The 23,959-nt window shown below is 36.3% G+C and overlaps 1 protein-coding gene across 1 annotated transcript in view; it reads right to left on the reverse strand.

Moving 5' to 3' along the window:
* The window catches only part of CFTR (CF transmembrane conductance regulator), a gene marked incomplete at its 5' end in the record, with an annotated part of 136,113 nt that overhangs the window by 23,340 nt on the left and 88,814 nt on the right, over positions 1 to 23,959 (reverse strand). Inside the window, 2 exons of the mRNA XM_008705799.1 lie at positions 10,382 to 10,636; positions 23,463 to 23,563. Of these exons, the coding sequence (XP_008704021.1) occupies positions 10,382 to 10,636; positions 23,463 to 23,563 (356 nt within the window). The remainder of the gene's footprint in view (positions 1 to 10,381; positions 10,637 to 23,462; positions 23,564 to 23,959) is intronic.

The raw sequence follows: 23,959 nt of genomic DNA on the forward strand, positions 1-23,959 counted from the left end.
AAGAGGGGGCGCCTGGGTGGCACAGCGGTTAAGCGTCTACCTTCGGCTCAGGGCGTGATCCTGGCGTTATGGGATCGAGCCCCACATCAGGCTCTTCCACTATGAGCCTGTTTCTTCCTCTCCCACTCCCCCTGCTTGTGTTCCCTCTCTCACTGGCTGTCTCTATCTCTGTCAAATAAATAAATAAAATCTTTAAAAAAAAAAAAGTGGCATATGACAAGAATAGACATTTCCCCAAAGAAAACATCCAGATGGCCAACAGACACATGAAAAGATGCTCCGTATCACTGGTCATCAGGGAAATACAAATCAAAACTACAATGAGATGTCACCTCACACCTGTGAGAATGGTTAAAATCAACAACACAAGAACCAAAAGGTATTGGTAAGAATGTGGAGAAAAAGGAACTCTCCTGCACTATTGGTGGGAATGCAAACTGGTGCAGCCACTGTGGAAAACAGTATGGAGGTTCCTCAGAAAGTTAAAAATAGAACTACCCTATGATCCAGCAATTGCACTACTAGGTATTTACCCAAAGAATACAAAAATACTAAATCAAAGGGATATATGCACCCTGATGTTATAGCAGCATTATCTACAATAGCCAAATTATGGAAACAGCCCAAATGTCCATTGACTGATGAATGGATAAAGATGTGGTATATACAATGGACTATTACTCAGCCATAAAAAAGAATGAAATCTTGTTATTTTCATCAATATGAATGGAGCTAGAGAGTATTTAATTCTCTCTCTCTCTCTCTTTTTTTTTTTTTTTTTTTTTTTTTTTTAGAGAGAGAGAAAGAGAGCATGATCAAAGGAAGAACAGAGGCAAAGGGTAAGAAAGAGACTCTTAAGAGAGAGAATCTCACTGAGTGTGGAGCCCAACTCAGGGCTTTATCTTACAACCCTGAGATCATGCATGACCTGAACCAAAATCAAGAGTTGGACACTTAACTGACCAAGCCACTCAGGTGCCCTTGGAGCTAAAGAGTAATATGCTTAGTGAAATAAATCAGTCAGAGAAGGACAAATACCGTATGATTTCACTCATATGTGGTATTTAAGAAACAAAACAAATGAGCAAAGGGGAAAGAAAGAGAGAGGGGGGCAAACCAAGAAATAGACTCTTAACTGTAAAGAACAGACTGATGGTTACCAGAGGGGAGGTGGGTGGAGGGATGGGTAAAATTAAGGTGATGGGGATTAAGGCAGGCGCTTGTTGTGATGAGCACTGGGTATTGTATGGAAGTACTGAATCACTATATGTGCACCTGAAACTAATATCACACTGTATGTTAACTAACTGGAATTTAAATAAAAACTTAAAAATAAATAGATTAAGTAATAATAAAGTCATGTCACAAATTTTTTATAAAAAGTACCTTGAGGTCCAGACCTCTATATTGTTAGCCGGGGTCCTAATAACTAGGATAAATGACCATGTTCCCTTTCAAGAAGCAAATACTGAAAGTTTTAGAGAACTCAGTTTTTATGTTGGTTTAAGACTAAATTGAGAGGCAATTGGTAGACCTTTTGTTTAGCTTTAAAGTTTTGTAGCTATTCTCTGGTTCTTTTATATTATTGAACTGCTGATATTGCCTTGTGTCTGACATGTTTTTAACAGCAAGGAATCTTATTGGTTCATACCTAACAAAGTCTTCTTGTTTATGTAATTGGCACATAATAATTCTTTTCCGGGATTTGTTTTTCTAGGCTTCTCAGTGATCTGTTGAATAAGGCCAGAGTACTTCCCGCAAATGAGCTTTTAAGGTATATCCTAATTCCAAGTCAGTGATTTCTAGTAACTTCAGTGAACTTCCTTTCTGAGAATTTTGGATCAAGATAAATCAAAATATTATGTGGACAGCTAAGCAGTGTTGAATTTGGTGCTAGCTGTAATTGCATTGTACCATGAATAGAACAGTCTCAGTACATTCTTTTCAGAGTGCCTGATTCACTATTTTAGTATTGCAACAGACTGAAACCTGCTATAATTATTTTTCAACTTCTGTGGTCTCACAAATAAAATGAAATTTAGATCACCAAAGTGATAATAATGGTACCTTTTATATATTTATCATTAATGAAACATAATTCTTAACATAATAAGTTATTGAGAATATGCTCCTTATAACTCCAAGATAAATTGCTGAATGATTCAGCTACTAAACACCAATTTTTATCAAGACAGGATGCCATATGTGTTTAACAAATCAAATAGACCTATAAGTGCTTATGCTGCTATGATCTGAACCCTTGATACTGTTGTAATTGCTTCTGGCATCTCAGGATTTTGAAAAGACTACAAATAAAGAACGCAGGTAAGCTCACCCAAAAGAATAGACTTTGAAGTACTATTAAATATCTATTTAATCAGAGGACTGTCCAGTACTGTGATAGACACAATTCACCACCTAAGGCATTTTGATAAGTCTACATTTATCATGAAGGACCTGGCTCCAAATTAGAATCCCAGTCTGCATTTTGAGAGGAAAAGAAAAGGGAAAAAGGAAGAGATATTCTATTGGGGGAAGGTAATCTGGATGTTAAAATTCAGGCAAAAAAAGAAATCAAAAGGTTTTAAGGAAACAACTATTTGAGATTAAAAAGAAAAAATAGTTTTTTTTTAAGTTCATTGTAAAAATATTGCTCTATTTCTCATGAACTGAAAATAAAATTTAAAATACAGATTCTGGGTGGCACAACGGTTAGGCGTCTACCTTCGGCTCAGGGCGTGATCCTGGCATTGTGGGATCGAGCCCCACATCAGGCTCCTCCGCTATGAGCCTGCTTCTTCCTCTCCCACTCCCCCTGCTTGTGTTCCCTCTCTCGCTGGCTGTCTCTATCTCTGTCGAATAAATAAATAAAATCTTTAAAAAAAAATAAAATACAGATTCTGTGAATTAAAGGCCTAAATTAAGAGCAAAGAAGATAATGAGACATCTCTTCCCTAAAATAATTGTTATGGACAAAGTGTTTTACTATGAAGACTGAATAACTTTTTTGCATAAAATACTAATTTTTAAAATCTTTCACCATGCTATGAGCTGAATATTTGTGTCCCCCCCAAATTCTTATGTTGGCCTTTGGGAGGTGATTAGGTCATGAGGGTGGAACCATCATGAATGAGATTAATGGCCTTATACAGAAACCCCAGAAAGCTCCCTCTCCTCTTTCACCGCATGAGGTTACAGTGACAAGACAAACATCTATGAGGAAGTGGGTTCTTACTACACAATGAATCTGCTGGCACCATGATCCTGGACTTCCCAGACTCTAGAATTGTGAGAAATAAATTTCTGTCATTTATAAGCCACCTAGCCTATGATATCGTGTTACAGCAGCCCAAATGAACTCAGGCACGCCATCTCACCAAGAATGCTGAAATCCATTAAAAATTAAACAAGAAATGCCCACTTAAGTCCTTTCTAAATGTTTTCTTTTTTTCCAAGAAGATGAATTAGACCATAGCTGATCTTGCAGGATTTTGGATAATCAAAATAATATACTGAATTTGAGTCTTCTTCCTCTTCTTCTTTTTTAAGATTATTTATTTATTTATTTGACAGAGAGAGAGAGCCAGCGAGAGAGGGAACACAAGCAGGGGGAGTGGGAGAGGAAGAAGCAGGCTTCCCAGCAGAACAGGGAGCCCGATGTGGGGCTCGATCTCAGGACCCTGGGATCACACTCTGGGCCAAAGGCAGACTCTAATGACTGAGCCACCCAGGTGCCCCAAATTTGAGTCTTCTTCTTAATTCAGCATGCAAGAAGTATGTTTGGGGCATTTTGTTATAGATCGCAAGATGCTGTTCTAAGGGCAAGGCAGTAGAAAGAGCAATCTTAAGAGAGCTGCTCAGAATAACATTTTAACAATCAATTCCTATCTTAATCAATTATATGACCTAGAAGTAGGTATAAGTTATTCATTCATTCATATTTAACATATAGTAAGCTAGGCAATGTGTTAGGCAAAGAGATGAAAAGATGAAAAACAGGACTTCTGGTTTCTGGTCCAAAATATAAGGAACTTGAATGTTAGCACTCTGTCCGAACAAGTAAAAAGCTGAGCAAACCGAAAAATCAAGTCTTCTAACATCTGTTAGAGAGTGAAGATACAGAACAAACCACAGCCACCATAAATGAAGAGACAGACAGACAGATATAGAGAATCACAATTTACTAGAGAAGAAACCATGATCAAAAACCTCTGCAGAAACGAGAATCAGGGTAAAAAACCCTAAACTGTAACTGACAAATTACTGGAGGCTCAGTGTGGACAAGTCTGAGAGTAAAAGAGTCCAGGGGAGGCCATTTGTAGAAGGGCTCCACACTCTGTGAGTATTACCTCCAGGAGCCCAACTAGGTTTACCTTCTCACAGTGAAGAACATAGAAAAATTCCTTGGTGCATCCAGCAGAAGGAGGAGAAAGCAACAATTTTTGCAATATTCCAGAGCATTAAAGAAATCTGCTCTTCACGAGTCCTCCCACAAGAGAAACTATTTTATGAGACTGTAACCTACTAGGGTTTTTATTAGAATCCAATTGATCTAGGGAATGAAAATACCCAACTCCAGCTCACACTAACCATCCTGTGGCATGCAGTGAAAGTGGTACAGAGGGAAATTTATAGCATTAAATGCACATATTAGAAAAGAAGACAGATCTAAAATCAATAGTCTTAAGTTTCTACCATAGGAAATTAGAAAAAGAAGAGTAAATTAAATTGAAAGGAAGCAGAAGAAAAATAATAAAAATTAGAGTAGAATCACCTAACTGAAAATAAGAAATCAGTAGAGGAAATCAACAAAAGCTGGTTCTTAGAAAAGATCAATAAAATTAATAAGCTTTTAGTCAGGCTAAGAAAATAAGAGAGGTGATACAAATTACTAACATTAGAATTGCAAGAGGGGACATCACTACCTATCCCATGGTCAGAGAATAATAAAGGAAAACTATAAGTAACTATGTGCTCACCAATTTGATAATCTTGATGAAATGAATCAATTCCTCGAAAGATACAATCTTCCAAAGCTCATACAAGAAGAAATGGACAATCTAAATAGGCATATATCTTTTAAAGAAATTGTACCAATAATTAACAAACTTACAATTCAGAAATCTCCAGGTCCAGATAGATTCGCTGGTGAATTCTACCAAATATTTAAAGTAGAAATTCTACCAATCCTCTACTTCTTCCAGGAGATAGAAGCAGGAGGAATATTTCCTAACTATTCTTTGAGGCCAACAATAACAGAACACCAAAACCAGGCGAAGACCAACATTATAGACCAATATTTCTCATGAACGTAGAACCAAAAATCTTCAACAAAATACTGGCAACTCAAGTCCAACATTGTATAAAGAGATTATATATACCATGACCAAGTGGGATTAAGTCCAGATACACAAGGTTCAAAATTCACAAATGAATTAACATAATCAATTCTATTACTGGGCTAACCTGAGAAAAATCACATAATTGTGACAATAGATGCAGAATTCACTTGACAAGATCCAATGCTAATTTCTGATAAAAACTCTCGGCAAACTAGGAATAGAGGGAAATTTCCTTAACTTGATAAAGATATCTATAATAACCCTATAGTTAACATCATATGTAAGGGTGAGAAACTCAAAGACTTCCTGCTAAGGTCAGGAACAAGGCAAGCACGTCCTTTCCCGTAACTCATTTTCTACATTATGCTGGAAATTCTAGCTAATGCATTAAGACCAGAAAAGGAAATAAAAAGCACACAGATTGGGAAGAAAGAAATAAACTGTTTTTGCTCATAGATGACATTATTATATATGTACAAAATCTAGAATAATCAGCAATAAAACTCCTGGAACTAATAAGTGATTATAGCAAGGTTGGAGGATACAAGGTTAATATACATATGCTTTCCTAAATATCAGCAATGAACAAGTGGAATTTGAAATTAAAAACACATTACCATTTACATTAGCATTCCCAAAACAAAATACTTAGATATAAATATAAGAAAATATATACAAGATCTAGATGAGGAAAACCACAAAACTCTGATGAATGAAATCAAAGAAAAATTAAGTAAATAAAGAGATGGTCCATGTTCATGAAAAGGAAGATTCAATATTGTCAAGATATTAGTTCCTCCCGACTTGATCTATAGATTCAATGCAATCCCAGTCAAAATCTCAGCAAGTTATTTTGTGGGTCTGACAAACTGATTCTAAAGTTTATATGGAGATGCAAAAGACCCTAAATAACCAACACAATACTGAAGGAGAAGAACAAAGTTACAGGACTGACACTACTCAATTCCTATGACTTATAATTGACTTAAAAGATCAAGGCTGTATAATATGAACACCTTCAGTTTCCTAACTCTTTTCTCATCTTTCTCTTTAACTCCAGTTACCTGCTTTCCTTCTGTCTCAAAAAACAAACAAAATAAAACAAAACAACAAAAAACAAAATCTCTACAGTGCAAAGGCAAAATTCTTCCACATAGCCATCCTCTTAGGCAGGTGTTCTTTCTCTTTCCCACCACCACCGTTGGTGTTCTACATAACTCCTCATTTCAGTACTCACCCATTCCCTAACTCTTTGGAGTTGGGCCTTCTCTACACCTAATAACTGTCTTAAATTGAGCTCTCTACACCTAATAACTGTCTTAAATTGGGCTCTCATGCTTGGAAGGGCATGTATCAGTCATACAGACCACGGTCCCTACACCCAGAGTTTTTATTCAGTAGGGTTGAGTGGGGCTTAAGAATATGTATTTCTCACAAGTTCTCAAGTGATGTAGATGATCCAGATCCAGGGAATCATACTTTGAGAATCACTGCTCTCTTGAAGATAACCAAAGACCACTTAGTAGCAAAACTGGGTAGGATTTTCTGAATCTTCAACTTCCTTTATTATTTCAGCTCCCATGATTCACAATTTCCATCACGTTGCTCCAATTTGTCTTCTGTTTTATCCTTTAAGCATCCGCCAATCTGACCAAACCAGTCATTGTTTTCTGTACATGCCCCATGTCTTGTATTATTCCCTCTGCCTATAGCATCCTTTTTCACTCACCTTTGCTTGTTCAAATACACAGTTCAAGTCTCAAAGACTTCTTCTAAATGCGACTTCCTGTGGAAAACTTTCCCTGAATAGCCCAACTCCCAGTTGATACTAATTGCTTCCTCCTTACCTTAGCATTTTATCTATATATCTTTTATTCAAGGGTATAACAAGGATTTTTGGAACTGAAACTTATACATTATGGAGGAGTTCTTCCCAGGAATAAAGCTTTCAAAATTAGAAATAAAAAATTAAGTACAGGGCCTTGGAAGGGGCTCAGGCAAGAAAACTTCTCTGAAATTTAAGCTTTGTTAACTTCACAGTGATCTGCCTCACTTCTTACTGGATGTTGCATTTCCCTTTTTAGATGGTCATCGTCTGGGACAGATATCTCTTTTTCTCACTCTCTTCCTCTCTCCTTTGGCTCCTTCTTTTTCTACTTTTAAGGGAAGCAGGTGAAAAAGAACTTTAAAGTCAGACAGATCTGGGTTTAAGATCCCTGCTAACTCGTTCACTTAAGTGAACTTCAGTTTCTTTCACTGCACAAAAGGGGTAATAATATCTACGTTTGGAATTAAAATAAGATCAAATATGATAGCAAATAAATGTCTTTAAACAGTGCTTAGGACATGATAAGCACTTAATAAACATTAGTTTCCCTCTTTGGATGGCAAGATCCTTATGTAAGTAATTTTCAATTCCCCCAAAGCACTTACCATTCCTTGCAAAGAATAGTTACTGAACACATATGGCCTATTTTCTATATAAAGGTTCAGAGAACATAAAATCCCTAAGCATACTGCTTCTTTCTCATTTTACAGCATGTTTTATTATTACTCTCACGTCAAGGAAACTACCTACAGAAATAAGGACTCTGCAAATTCTGTCACTCCACTAGGACTTGGTTGAATTTAATTTAGTGGGAAATTGGGCATCAATAAAGCAAACGGTTGGGAGGATGTCAGGAGAAGGGAAAGGAAATAATTTACCAAGGCTTTTCACTCTGGCTTATATCAACCTATTTCCTGCTATTGTTCGTAACTTGACATCACTTTTGGAATCTATCATGGTGGTCTCAAGAACATCCTCTGCTGCCTGTTGCATTCACTCATGTGCAAAGCAAAAGAGAATACTTAATTATGTGTTTTCTCAATGCAAGGGAGGAACAAAGGCAAATAAATTTACATATTTCTAAAGCATAACTTAACAACATAAACAACCTTATTCTAATATAGGGGATAAATTTAATCTAAATCCAAACTTTCCATTTATGTTGATTTAAAACTGTTTTCTCTCTAAAATTGCAAATGAGAGAGGAGAAATAACAACCAACACCACAGAAATACAAACAATGCACTGTTTTGCACTGTTGGTGGGAATGTCAATTGGTACAGCCACTGTGGAAAACAGTATGGAGGTTCCTCCAAGAGTTAAAAATAGAACTACCCTATGATCCAACAATTGCACTACCAGGTATTTACCCAAAGAATACAAAAACACTAATTCAAAGGGATACATGCACACCTATGTTTACAGCAGCATTATCTATAATAGCCAAGATATGGAAGCAGCCCAAGTGTCCACCAATTGACGAATGGATAAAGAAGATGTTATCTATCTATCTGTCTATCTATCTATCTATCTATCTATCTATCTATCTATCTATCTATCTAAGGAATATTTTTTAACCATGAAAAAGAATGAAATCTTGCCATTTGCAATGACATGAACGGAACTAGAGAGTATAATGCTAAACAAAGTAAGTCAGAGAAAGACAAATACCATATGATTTCACTCACACATGGAATTTAAGAGACAAAAGACATGAGCAAAGAGGAAAAAAGAGAGAGAGACAAATTAAGAAACAGACTCTTAATTATAGAGAACAAAATGCTGGTTACCAGAGAAGAGGTGGGCTGGGGGGATGGATTAAACAGGTGATGGGGATTAAAGAGAGCACTTGTGATGAGCACCAGGTGATGTGTGGAAATGTTGCATCACTATATTATATACTGGAAACTAATATAACGCTGTATGTTAACTAACTGGAATCAAAATAAAAACTTAAAATTAAAAAAAAACCCTGCTTTCTCTCAAAAAAAGAAAAAAAAAACAAATCCCATTCTTGATGAGCAAAAATATAATAAAGAAGTAATTTTAATAGTATGTATTTATCCTAACTGTATGATTAAAAAGGAGAGTCAGAATCTCTGCTGTGCCATTTCAAGCAGTTTAGCATGGTATATAGAAACATTTTTACTCACCCTACATTTTCTTTAATAAATTTTTTTCCAATGCATCAAATTATGAAATATTCCTAAACCGAGGGGCCAAAGTAAGTAATAATAGTCTGTTCCTACGTTAGTGACAGTGATGGTGGCCTAACAAAGGTTACTAACATTATCTCAATGGTAAAAAAAATCTCTATTTGAAATTAAATCACAAAGAGATAAAGTTTTTAAAATTCAGTTTTCATAAGAAGTGGCTTTATTGTATTCTATCTCAATTTTAAGAAATAAACAATCAAAGGAATATAACAATTCTGTCTAGATTTATGGAGCAGCCCAGAATAAGCGATCCGAAATATAAAATATAATTTGAAATATATTTGAAATATAAAATATAACACCACATCTAGAACATGAAATATAGGGAGAATAACTGCCACTTTCTCCAAGAATCAATTCCAGAATTGGTATATCTGAATACCACTCATGTATTCAGCCCAGGGCTGGGATCTATAAGGACCACCTCAAAATAATGAGTGGTTATTTTTGCTTACTAAATAATAAAATTGTTGCTTAGCAAATAACTTTTGCTTAGTAAATTATTGGGAAAAAATCTAAATAATCCATACCTCGATTAGAATTCCAAATAAACTAAACAAAGCTAAGAAAAAAAATACCACTTGTTGGACAGAGTGTAAATTAGGTATAATTCATGAAGAAATTAGAGTCAACAACAAAATATTTCTCTTCCCTGAAATGGAAGACAGTTTCAAGATGCAAAATTTAGAACATATTATAATTCTGGTTTATTTAACAGCTTCTTTTAGTTAGTAACCTAGCAATCGATTAGATATTCTACAAGTAGAATCACACTTAAAATGAACCAACTATATCGTTTCTGTTCTCAGCAAACTAAATATCATATGAAAAAATAATGGCTTCACAATTAATAACTTGAAATATGTATATTCAATATTGGGCTTAGTCTACAATAATGATGTTACCAATGGATTTTTACCAACACATTGCTTGAGGCTCCTGAGATTTACTTACTAAACACAGGTCAAACAAAGCAAGGAATATTTAAAGCTCACCCTCTGGCCAGGACTTATTGAGAAGGAAATGTTCTCTAATATGGCATTCCCACCATCTATATACTTGGCTGTGAGGTCTTTGACAGTCATTTGGCCCCCTGAGGGCCAGATGTCATCTTCCTTCACATGATGATTCTCAGTAATCAAAACTTTTGAGAGCTGGGCATCCTTGGATGGTTTGAATGACTTGGTAGGTGGTTTACTTTCTTCTGTTGGCATGTCAATAAACTTGAAGACTCGGCTCACAGATCGCATCTGAAATGAAATAACAATATTTTATGTTTGTTTGCCTAATAACTGGAGGCAATGTCATAATTAGTGTGATGTTTCCTAAAAAAAATAACATGTAAGATGTGATGCTGCTCATCGTCACCCGGTTATTTGTCAGGAGATTTTCAATGAGCTAACAGGAAATAATTGGATATAATTAAAAGCTTAACCAAAGAGAATTAACTAGGATTTATATAAATGGGCTCTGTATCGACCTGTTTATTTTTGTGATCATTTAATTCTCAGTTATGCAAGCCACACATAAATGGCCAAACTATACTCAAAGGAATAGATGATGTCAAGGGGAAATTTTTTCTTCTGCTATGAACAACACTGTACACTGCTGTACAACTGGTATACTATAATAAAACTTTCCACGCCTCAAAACCACTACTAAGATTTTCACCTTTCTCTCAAACTGCCTTAAAAACTGTCTACAATTCTGTATGTCAGCTGGGTAGCAAGTGGACCCTTGATGCTTAGTAAATTTTGAATGACTTCACAATAATCTTCAAACAAATTTAAGTCATTGTCCCCTATCTGTGGTTAAATAATTACCTTTTTTATATAAATTACTTACAGGTCAATTTCCATTGCTGACATTGTAAAATGTCACTGCATATAAAAGTTGTGTTTGAAATTAAATACATGGTTGCTCTATAAATCTATTCATTGTAACATTTAATAAAGTGTATCTTTAATGCATACAGAAATAAAAGAGCTCAACTATATTTCAAAGGTGCTTAAATTCTTTAAGAACATATTCCTCTGGATAGTTATGATTTATTGGAATTTGGAATATAATTTTAAAAAGAGCCTTGCAAATAACAGGCACTTAATAAATATTTTAAAAATTCATAAAGGAATAAAGGAATGAATATGTAAATGATTACATATATATGAATCAGTAAATGAATAACAAGAAAGAGTTGAAGACTTTGAATTTACTCAATTCCTATTTTTAATAGGAATTTAATACTAATCCTTGATGGCTCAGCTCTGCCCAGGAATTACTAGCTTACTGGAAGGAAATTTATTGCTTTTTTTGTCTTAAAAGTAATTATTGATTCTGGCTTTACTTGGTCAAGAATTCAACCATCTTGGGGTGCTTGGGTGGCTCAGTTGGTTAAGTGCCTGCCTTCAGCTGGGGTCGTGATCCTGGAGCCCTGGGATTCGAGCCCCATGTCAAGCTCCTTGCTCAGCAGGGAGTCTGCTTCTCCCTCCTCTGCCTCTCCCCTGGCTTGTGTTTCCTCTCTCTCTCTCTCTCTCTTAAATAAATAAAATCTTTAGAAAAAGAGAGAGAGAGAAAAAAAGAGTTCAACCCTCTCCTTCACAATGTTAATTTATAACCATATTTATAGTTAAGGCTTAGATTATTGGAAATGATTTCTTTTGCAAAAAAAAAGGGAAGAAATGTATTTGGGGCATTTGCTTCTATTATTGCTATTTTTCCTTATCAAAACATGAAATGGGAATTTTTTTTCATCTGCACTGTGGAATTATTGGTAGATAAATCAGAGGAATTTAAATATTGATCCTTGATCGAACATTAAAAATTCTGTCTTAGCAAATGTAATTGTATTGCTTGTTTCACATGCTACTGATCAAGCTTGCTCTTTGTGAAGCTCTTCCATCTAGTAATTCTGTTGCTTTATTTTTTTCATCTTGAAAATATCTTCATATCATCTTCAATAATTTTTCAAGATTCAAGAGGAGAATTCTTTCAAACCAAATCCATTGTTATTGGAAGTGAAATATCCAAAGCCCACACCCATTATAAATAACTCTAGAGTGGCTCCCACACATAATAATTTCAATTCCAAATTATGGGCGACTTTCAGAGGTTGTTAAATCCTGATTCAGTTATTTTTTATTAACTTTGAATTAAAATACACTCTTCTATTTCATTATCATTAATTTTCCTAGAGAGCTGCTAGCCTATATAAGGCCTGGAAGATCAATTAGAATTATAATTACCACTGAGATGGAACTGCCAGAGAACAGCTCAAATGCATTTAAAGGGGTGCCTGGGTGGCCGTCAGTTAAGCATCTGTCTTTGGCTCAGGTCATGATCCCAGGGTCCTGGGATCCAGCCCCGCATGGGGCTCCCTGCTCAACGGGGTGTCTGCTTCTCCCTCCCCCTCTGCCTGCTGCTCCCCCTGCTTGTGCTCTCTCTCTCTGTGTCAAATAAATAAATAAAATCTAAAAAAAAAAACATTTAAAATATTTTATTGTATTTATCCTGCATAAGAATAATATTGCCCTCCTGAAATGATTGAAAGAAATCCAGAAATGAAGCTTAATTTGATGAAATAAAGTAAGTCTGTTGACATTTCTGCATGTCGTGTTAAGTGCTTCAGTACATCAAGAAAGACACGATACAAAAAATCCTTTATATTTTAATACTTCCAAACAGCAAGCAAAACTTATATACTGCTATCTAAACTACTCAAAATTATATGTAGTGCTATTAGAAAATGACATTTAAAACCATTATTTTGGCAGCACTGAAATGTACATAATTTTTTTGCATAAGGAGTTATGAAGAGAATAGCAAATTACTCCATTAGTGAGGCTTACCACTGAGGGTGAATCTAGAACTTCTAAGGTCAAATGTAGTAAATGGAATGTACCTATCAAATTTAGAAAATGAAATTTTCAACTCATCATTTTTCATATAGTCTAGTTGTTTAAAGTGATCTCAAGACAGGCTAACATAGTTACCCACAGCATAGTCAAATATCCCTGATCAAGAACAAGTTCATCTTAACAATGGGCACTCATCCACAGCATTTGAGCAGACGCTTATTCAGTTCAGCGGGTTGGGAAATTTTCTGATGAGGAGAAAAGGTGGCTAGTGCAGATACCTGCATTATGGCCAGTTTTGCAACTACTGAAATGCCATTATGAAGGGATGATGTGGCCAGATAATATTATAAATTACTAATTCCTTGTACCTCACAGGCTCTCCAATTGGCACATTCTACTTCCACTGCTTTTGAAAGGAGAAGCCACAAAAGAACCAGAGCAAAAAAAATCAATTTTGGTCTCTCAAGTTTCAAAAATTGGCTTTTGGAACCAGAGATGGATAGTTTGAAAATTTTGAGCCATATGAACACTGGCTGTTAAGTTTCAAAGACCAAAGCTTGAAAGACTCAAAGCACGGTGTTTATGCAAAAATGGTAGCCATAGATTTATGATGGTTGAGAAACAGCTCCTCTCCTCACCCCAAAATCTGACTCATGAATCGGGGTAACAAGAGGACTTAGCCACCAGTTCCTTAAAAAGGAGTCCTGACTTGCAACCAAACTCTAGTTCTATCCTTGAATACATCTGGGGGATTTTTGGAACACAGGAGGCCTATGCCTCAATAACAAGGTGGAGCCCAGGAATGAGGCATGCCTTAGAGAAACTTCCAGTACGTGGCATAGCATGGAAGCAGTAGGGTGGACATGGGTGCTGGGCATATCTAGACCCAGATAGTTTCAGATTTCCCTGTATTTCCAGAGTGGTGCTAGAGGAAAGCCAAGTCCCAATCCTTTGGTCCCTCAGGGTCTTCCATGCTTTGGGCATGGAAGAAGTTGAGAGAGAGCTCATCAAAGATGACTCACAATCAGGATCAGAAGAACAAAGATGCAGTCTCCCTAGACTGTCCACGTCTAGGTCAAAGAGCCAACTCAACGTCTCAGAGACAACACAGACAAGGGGAAACCTAGGACCAGATGCTCCCCTCAGTATACTGGCATTCTGTAAACTCCATTCAGAATTTAGATTCGCTTCCAGCAGAATTTCTGAATATGCTGGGATCACTTCTTGCACTCAGCAGCACACATGTTCAAGCAGAAAATAAATTCAACTACAGCAAAGGTAGAGTCATATTTCTTATACATTTGATTTCATAGCCAAAGATTCACAGCTGACCAGGGAAGGACCCCAGTTTGGTGGAACCTAAAGCTTAAATAATTGAAGGGTCTCTTCTTATGTGAAAGCATCGAAATTATGCATTTATAATTAAGTATAGAGCCTCCAAATGTGTCCATGCAAGAGAGAGGACCTGAAGCTGATACACCACGGGTTTCATGTTAAGCCCAAGTTGCCTACTACAGTAACCTTACTCAAAGCATTCCTTGTTGTATCCTACCCATCTAGGGCTTAGCACCGAGTAGTCCCTTAATAAATCTTTGTTAAGGATGATTGACTCCATTGTTCTACCTCATCTGCTGAAAGCAGTATCTGGGCAGGGTGAATGACAGCGCTGAGTCCCTCAGCAGGCAATCGAGGCTGCCATTGTACCTCTCAGCTTCCCAGTCTGAAAATATACATTGCTATTTGGATTTGAAGGAAGTGGCAACATACCAAACTATTTTTAGTCTCATCTAGTTGTTTTCAATTGAGCTTTTTATTTTAACTTATTCCTTTTTCTAATTTAGAATGTCTATTAACATTTTCAGGTGATACGTAAAAACCACCATGCCACTGGATGGAAATTCAGATTTGGCAATTATCAGAGTGACTGTAGACCGTAGACTAGCTGCCTCTTCCTCTGCACTGAAGGGGTTTCCTGAGGAGGAACAAGGGGCAGCTCTGCCTGGCCCCCTGACAGGAGAGTCTCAAAGTAGCCATCACAAGCTTAGGTGAGAGCATTTGTCTTAGATTTTGAGAAATAAATGATGAAGGCAAAATGAGACTCAGGCGCTAAGATGCTCAACCCATTCTTCATGTGAAGAGGAAAACCTGACATAATCTGTACAGACTTCCATAAAATTCAAGTTTAGCCAAATGAGGTGGGATTTTTACTTGAGAATCAGCTGCTTTAAATTCCTGGTTTTGCTAAAAAATAATAATAAAATTAATTAATTAATTTCTGGTTTTCTTATTTAAATTTATTATGTTCCAAAAATTCTCCTGAGTCAATCTTTAACAATGAATCTCATTATCTTTATAATAACTTCTGAAGTTTCTAATCTAAGCATTAGGAGAACAAAGTCTTTAGGGAATGTGATGGTCTTAACAAAAAGAAAGCTCCACAGCATTATCACAACCTTATTTTATAAGTGATGTGTTCAGCAAACAAAAAAAAAAAAAAAAAAAGTGATTCCTGATTTTCCTTTTCCCTCTCTGTTGATAATGAGGGAAGAAAAGGCTTCAACATCTTTTCTGGAGTAAGTCAGAAAGCCAGACTCCCCTCCTCCACAAAAATATTTGCTCTATTTCCTTTCATCCTTTTGGTTGTATAGAAAACAGGGCATCAAAACTATGCATGAACATCTAAACTATATGCTTAATACCAGAAGAGCCATGATAATAGAAAATATATTGCATAAGCCCGACATCTGGCAGGCAACACTGTACAGAGATTTCATAACTGGTTGTTATAAGAAGATTACAAGAAATAAATGTGAAGAGAATCATCTGCAAAACTGATACAAGGTGAAAAACTTCACACATTTTACAACAGAAATTTTCAAACCATGAATATAAAATATATAAAAGTATATAAAGTATATATAATATATACATATATACAATATATATAATATAAAGTATAAAGTATATAAAGGAAGATTTTAAATCATAGATCCTTCCTGCTGGGTCCAAACAAAATGTTTTTCAGGACTCACTAATACAGACCTGCCACCCAGAGCCACATAACAGTCATTAGCATAATCTTTAGCCCATGCACATAGACTTATGAGATAATGGTTATCATGAAAACAGTCTCTGCTGAAAACATGTTCCTGAAACTTTGGTCTATCTTTCTGTGTCTATCACTTATGCTCCTAGAGCATTTAAAAAGTTAGTCAAGGACTGTATTGCTATAAATTATTAATAGCATAAATGAGCTACTTATAGTGTATTATGCACTCTAATGTTTTGTAAATTATTATAGCCTGCTACCTACATAAATTGTTTATTGCCAACCTATGGCAAATCACATGGCAAATCAATGTCACTTTTTCTGACTCAAGAAGTAATAGAAATGGTGTTCTTAACGTAAGAGAAAGAAAATCTATTACAGTTAATGACAAAAGGCATATCCTAAGAAACACAGAGGTATCAAATATGTTGGTGCTTATTTTCAGTAATTAAGAACATTAATAATCATGGTATTAAGTGTGCCAACGGGCAGGGAAAACTCTCAAATTTACCCTTGAATTTGAAAAATCTCACATCACTTACTCAATCTACGACTCAAACTTGAACTTACTTACACTCTATCTGGTATTATTATTTTTTAAAAGCAATGACAGGCCATCAGCAAGTGCTTGATGATTAAAATTCGGTCCATGCGGTATCCATTAAAAGTTTTCCAAAGAAAATCTCAAGAAGAGGGGTCTAAAATATCATATCAAAATATTTTTTCAAAGTTTATACAATTTTAACAAGATTCTCTCTAAGCATCTTAATTTTGAAGTATTTTGGCTTCCCCAAAGTACTGCTACTAAGCATCATCCTTTATATGTATTATAGATATATTAGTTAATATATAGGGCAAAAATGATTTGCTGGTGGTCCATCAATTCCAAAGTAAATTCTATTCCATAGACCAGAGGTCAGAAAAAACTATGGCCCAATGGCCAAATCCAATTGTTTGCATTAGCTTTGCCCTACAAAGCCTCACAAAGAGAGACCATATAGCTCACAAAGCTGAAAATAGTAACTATCTGACCCTTTGTGGAAAATGTTTGCTGACACCTTACTATGACACACACACAAAAAGTCAGAGCTAAAATGAATGTTAGAGATCATCTAATCCAGTGATTCACAAGTCTAGATACACATTAGAATCACCCGGAACACTTTTAAAAATATCGACATCATGCCTAATCACCCTGCCCCAGACCAAGAGAACTGATTTAATTGATCTTACAGGACCCTGAGTAATCTAATTTTTGAAAAGTTTCCTCATGTGCTGTTGAGGTTGAGAACATCTGATCTAATCCTTTAATTCTTGGTACAAATGAAAAAAACCTAAACCCAGGAAGTTAAAAGGACAGGCACAAAGCTCAACAAATTTTCTAAACTTTCCAACACTCCAGCAATCCTTTATGGCTCTCATAAGTCTCTCCTACTAATTCAAGACTCCAGAACATCTCAATGGCACTTTCTCTGTTGGCTCTAGTAACATACTGGTTCGGTTCTTTGTTCTGCTCCTACAAATGCAGTGGTAAATGACTTAACCACTGGAGTTTAGCAGTCAGGGATAGTGGCAGAGAGGTCTGATTCCTGGGGACATCTGGAATAATGCCTACATATATGCCAATCAAGACTTGAAATTTTTCATATGAAAAGGATTCAGAAGAGAATGACAGAGTTAACATGGGCCTTAGAAAATTTCTAACCAAACTGTTTCCTTTTACAGAGAAGACTGAAGGGGCGGGGGGGTGATGACTTGCCTAAGGCCACACAATATTTTGCTGATAAAGCAAGAGTGGAATGCAGAGTAGAAAAACCACTCTGCAGGATAGAAGGAAAATGTTTGGATGAAAAGAAGTCTGGGGACAGATGTCATGAATGGAAAACATGCCACAAGGCCTCAACAAAACAGAAAAACAAAGATATGATCGAGAGACTACTGAATGGGGGGGAATAGGAGAACTAAATACTCCCCTCAAATTCTTAGAGTGAAAACTGCATTCAATACAAGAGAATTGGGCACCAAGAGCAACAAAGAGAAGCCACGTTCCCCTTTTTTCGTTCTCTTGTTTGTCACTGTACCATCCGTCACCTGATCTTTACTGGAATCCAAAATAAACACAGGCAATAAAAAGATAAAGGAGAAACAGAGGGAGTTTCTATTGACAGAAAACTCTTCTCAGATTGCATCACTCTTGCAAGAACTTTCTGGAGCCTCATTAACTAGAATCTAAATATTAAGCCCTGCAGATACACAGTCTTCCCTGCTCATCCTGGTGGCTTCCTTCCTCGTCTTATTAGGAGCACACAGTACAACAGGCATGTCTTATCTGCTGCTGTAGTTAGAGAATTAAGCAGGATACTATTCACATGCTCAGATCTTTTAGTTATGCTGAGTGGTAGACAATTCTGAAAAATACATGAATTGTCAACTATCTCATTCGAACAGACTTTGAGTGTGCCTAATATACCAGTCACCAGATGGCTTGATATTGCTAAGTTTGAAACATCACTTCTGCACCCATCCTAACTCTTATTTACTTGTCATTCATTCATGGAGGCAGAAATATAGGTATAAACATTGCCTATTTAAGATACATAATGCTTAAGTAGCTAACAATAGGACAAAAAGAAGCTTATTACTAAAAATGGCAGGCATCTTGTGAATTCAAAAAAAATAAATTAGTACACAAATTTGTTAATACAAAAAATTGGGGTGCCTGGGTGGCTCAGTCGGTTAAGTGTCTGCCTTCAGCTCAGGTCATGATCCCAGAGTCCTGGGATCCAGCCCCGCACTGAGCCCCGCATTGGGTCCCAGCTCTGCAGGGAGTCTGCCTCTCCCTCTCCCTCTGCATCTCCTCCAGCTTGTGCTCTCTCTCTCTCTCTCATTCTCTCTCTCAATGTAAAAATACAATATTTTTTAAAAAAAGAACACAAAAAATTTAAAATAATAGCTTTAGCAATAACAACTATAATTCATACAGTACTTGAGGTATGGAGTTAAAAGGAATTAACGCTTCATTTTTTGCTCATCTACAGAATGGTATAAAATACACACGTGAAATAAATAGACATATACACAATTCGTGTTAAACTGAAGAGTGAATTCGAAATAACAGTATTTAAAACATCATGGTATCAACTGAAATAATTGGAAATTCCCTAAAATGGGGGTTTCCTGTGGGAATTATTAAATTTGACTCTCTGGTAATTTTACTATTTTTTAAATTTCTAGGGTAATTCACAACCTGTTAAACTATATCATTCATAAAGTAACAATGTTCAGATGAATTTTTTTCCAAACTACTATATATAGCCAGACAAATGAGTAGGTAGAATAGAAGCTGTGTTCCCTTTTAATGGTCTCTTGATACCCCAGGTGGTATTTTGAGGAGATTCTAGACAAGAACTTATGCCCCAAAATGTCAAGTTTCCTAAAAGATACTCTTAGCACTGTGCTTTCTAAGCAGAGAGAGGAGTCAAGTTGGTATGGTATCTTCAGAGAGCAGAGGAATGGTCTAAACTAGAGATATGAATGAGTGATTGAGAGATGATTTCTATAGCATGGACTTAGATGGTAGCACCTACAGGGAAGACAGATAGAAGAGAGCTGGAATATAGCTAATGCTCAGATCTGTAAGAAGAGGAGGGGCCAGCAAAGAGAACTAAGGAGGAACCAGAGAGGTAGCAGAGACAGGCGGGAGGAGCAACATGGTAATGAGAGAAGGAAGTATCACCAAGAAGGATTTGTCCCTGGTGTACGTACTGCTGAGAGGGTAAGGGAGACAAGGACGTTGGCTCTGGTAAGATGTTGGTCATGAGTCATGGGGCTGAGGCAAACGAAGTGAGTAGGCTGTGGCAAGAATGGGAAGGAGGAAATGGAGACAGACACTCTTTCAAGAAGTTGTGCTATAAATAGATCAAAGAAAAGAGGTGCAAGTTAGACATCAAGGGAAGGTAGTTTTATGATGGGGACAAAGGTCCCACAAAGAGCAGTTAATTGCATATTACTGGTCTTTAAATAGGAACAAAGACACAGAGGGAAGGTAGGGCCTATGAGTAGAGGTGAAATAGGCTGGCTGGTGCAGTTGGTGGAGAGAAACAAGGAAATTCTTGCTGGTTGCATCTGGTTTTTTCTAGGAAGTATGTAGCAAGGTCATTGGCTGAGAGCACAGGGGGTGGAATGACTGGAGCTCCTGAGAAAAGATAAGAAGGTGGGAAAGAACTATCTTCAGGAATATAATAAAGAATTTATTAGGAAAATGTAATCAAAGGGGTTTTGGTCAGCTTTGAGTGCTGATAACGGAGATGTGCAGTCAGTTACAGATACAAAGTGACATGAAGTAACAATGAGAAAGTGTTATCATCCAAATATTACCGTTACTGGGTGAAAGCTCATAAAAGCCAGGCACCTGGGTGTAAGCAACTGATGAGCAGTAAAAGAAAAGTCATATTGCCGTTTTTATAACTTCATAGTTCTGCTTATGTTTGATTCTGTGTCTGTGTCTAAACTAGGCCAGAGAGGTAAATGAAATACTCTAAGTCTAAAGATAGTTTTTTTTTTTTCTGAGTAGCTCTGCACTGGAAAACTGGAAGTGTATATCAAACAAAGCACCCTCTTTACTGCATTTAAACTCAGATCTAAATTCAGTTAAGACATTCAATTAAGTTAAATAATGTAACATGAGAACACAGTGAATTTTTCCTTCAGAGGTCACAAGGACCTTCAATGTTAACATTATATAGATGTGAAATTTGAGGGCACAGCTATCTCCCCTCCTACCTGCAACACAATTAACTACGAATACCCACAAGGGCCCAGGAAAGACCACTTGTGCTATTTCACAGGGAAGTGAAAACTAATGTGAGCACTTTGATATTCAAACAAAAGAACATGACTTTTTAAAATGAGATCAAATGCAAATACTGATACTTTTCATAGGCTGTATTATAACATAATAGTTCTTTGCAAGTACTCTTTTATGCCAGAAGATCAAAGACACAGTGTCAAAGCACTGGGTTACAAACTCAGGATGCCCATGTGAAAAACTTAGAGAAGTCAACATACCTTAAAGAAACTATTTTTTTTCACACTAAACTTTAATGGAGATTAGACATGCAGAATAGAAATGTATCAGACAAAGGTTTCAACATCCAGTGTATAGAGGTTGTTTCATAAACCAAGAAAATTAATGCAGCAAAGGAACTGTGCATATACAAGGTAAAGAGATATTTTTAAATAAAGAAGTGAAATACAAGAGGATTCTAATTGTAAAGTCAAAGTTGTAGAAAGTTTGAACAAAAAATTAATTAAATGCAAGCACAATACTGATTTACTCCTCTCCTGCTATTTTCCAACAGAAACATTTCTAAGTACATTTATGAGACCCAACACCCAAAGCATTAAGACTTAAGTGAGGAGATTAATGGAGCCACTGAAAAAGTTGGCCAATCCCCCCAAAAAATAATGTTCAGAGAAAAGAGAGAAACCCTAATATAAATCATGTTAGGGTTAAATTACATTTCAATGAATTATTAAAATGCTTTGCTTAAATAAAATATTAGGACACATGGGCAGAAAGAAGGCATGAAAAGTTTTGTTTTTTCCCTAGAGATATTATTTTATGATGATATTTGTTCTTTTTTTAGAAAGATTTTTATTTATTTACTTGAGAGAGAGAGAAAGAGAGAGCATGCAAACAGTAGGAAGAGCAGGGAGAGTGACAAGCAGACTCCACCCTGAGGGAAGCTCAATCTCTTGACCCTGAGGTCATGACCCGAGTCAAAATCAAGAGCCTGCCACCTAACCGACTGAGCCATCCAGGCGTCCCATGATGATATTTGTTCTGATAGGAATTGGTTATAAACTTTTCACAGCTGAATGAACATGTGCATTCTGGGAACATGCGACCTATTAGGAGAATGGAGAAGGAACTTAGGCAAAAAGTATAACGATAGTGTTATAAATACAGTCATTCTCAACTTGGCTCTCTAGCCCCTCTGTAAACGCAGTAATGGATGACTATTCCAGGCAGACTAATCAAAGTTGATGAAGAAGCTATTCTTGAAAATCATGTATTTCTTTAAATAAAGTGGGAAATCTGTCTTTCTTCCTTTTATCTCTCACTCTTGCTGCCATGGGATTTGTGCCCCTGACACAGTATTCACTCAGTTCTACACTACTCCAGGCCCTGCATTCCGGAGAACCAAGACAAGAGAAACAACAAAACCAAAACATGATCTCCATACACACTAATAAAGTATATAAAAGTGTGGGGATATTGATCCAAAAAAAGAGAGAGAGAGAGAGAGGGAGAAAGCAAAAAGAAACACTCTAGGAATGAGAAAGGAGATATCACTAAAGACTGAAAATTTTAAAAATTAAAAAAAAATACTATGAAAAATGTAATGCTGATAAATTAGAAAACCCAAGTTAAGGAAGGGTTTCTTAAACAAGATACCACAACATAAAGGGAAAGATTAATGAAAGTAACTTCATTAAACTTAAAAGCTTCTTTTCATCAAAAGACACTATAAGCTAAGCCACTGACTGGGGGACCATGTTTAAAGTACACAGAATTGACACTTAACCCAGAATTCATGAACTCTCATGAATCAATAAGAAAAACTTCAGCCTACTAGAAAAATGGGCAATTGACAGAAACAAGCAATTAACAGAAGAGGAAGCTCATAAAGCCAGTAAATATGTATTAAGCAGCCCTATCTCCTTAGTAACCACTTCACATCCATCCGATTGCCAAAATTAAAAGATCTGACAACCTCAAGTGTTTCTGAAGCTATGGACCAATAAGAATTCTTATGATCTCTTGATGGGAGTATAACTGATACAAGATATTTGAGAACAACTGAGCACCACCTGGTAGCTGAATGCGGGTAAAGTCTTCTATGACCCAGTAATGCCACTCCTGTGTATCTGTCCTAGAAAAATCCTTGGATTTTTCACTACAGTGCTAGATCTTGACTGTGGTTGTCTATGTGGAGGAGGAAAGAGATATGGGTCTAATGTGAGATTCACAGTAGCCTTCGATTTATCTGTGATGTTTTATTCCTTAAGCTGGGGGCTGGGTATGCAGTTGTCCCTTATGTCATTACCTATACTCTTAACATAAAAATATTATTATTAAAAATATTATTAAAAATAATAATTACTTACCAAGCTATCCACATCTATGCTGGAGTTTACAGCCCATTGCAATGTACCCATGATATTCATGGCTAATGTTAGAATAATACCAATTGTTCCTTCTCCTTCGCCTACAGGTGGGAAAAAAGATATAAACAGGCTTTACGTTATTTCTCTCTTCTGTGAACCACTTTACGCGTCTCCTAGGGCATACATCATATTAAAATTATATTCTAATTTTGTGCTAATTTTAACCATCTTTCATCTCAGTTCTCCACAGTATCTACCACTAGTAATAATATCTTGCATACAGTTAAGTATTCAACCAACGTTTTAAATTGAAGAGTGACTATTAGGAAAGAGTTGCCCTTATTTAAAAAAAAAAAAATGCTTCAGATACTGAAGGGGCTGCTGGTGTTGGGTAAATACCACGGTCATCTCTTCTACTCCTCCTCTGTCAGTAATAATACCTTCAAAGACTACGATGGGCAATGCAAAAAAAACTTCTACGTCTGGATGAGCTCCTC

Source organism: Ursus maritimus, unplaced genomic scaffold, assembly GCF_017311325.1.
Source record: "Ursus maritimus isolate PB19 unplaced genomic scaffold, ASM1731132v1 scaffold_3, whole genome shotgun sequence".
In the NCBI taxonomy this organism is placed as follows: Eukaryota; Metazoa; Chordata; class Mammalia; order Carnivora; family Ursidae; genus Ursus; species Ursus maritimus.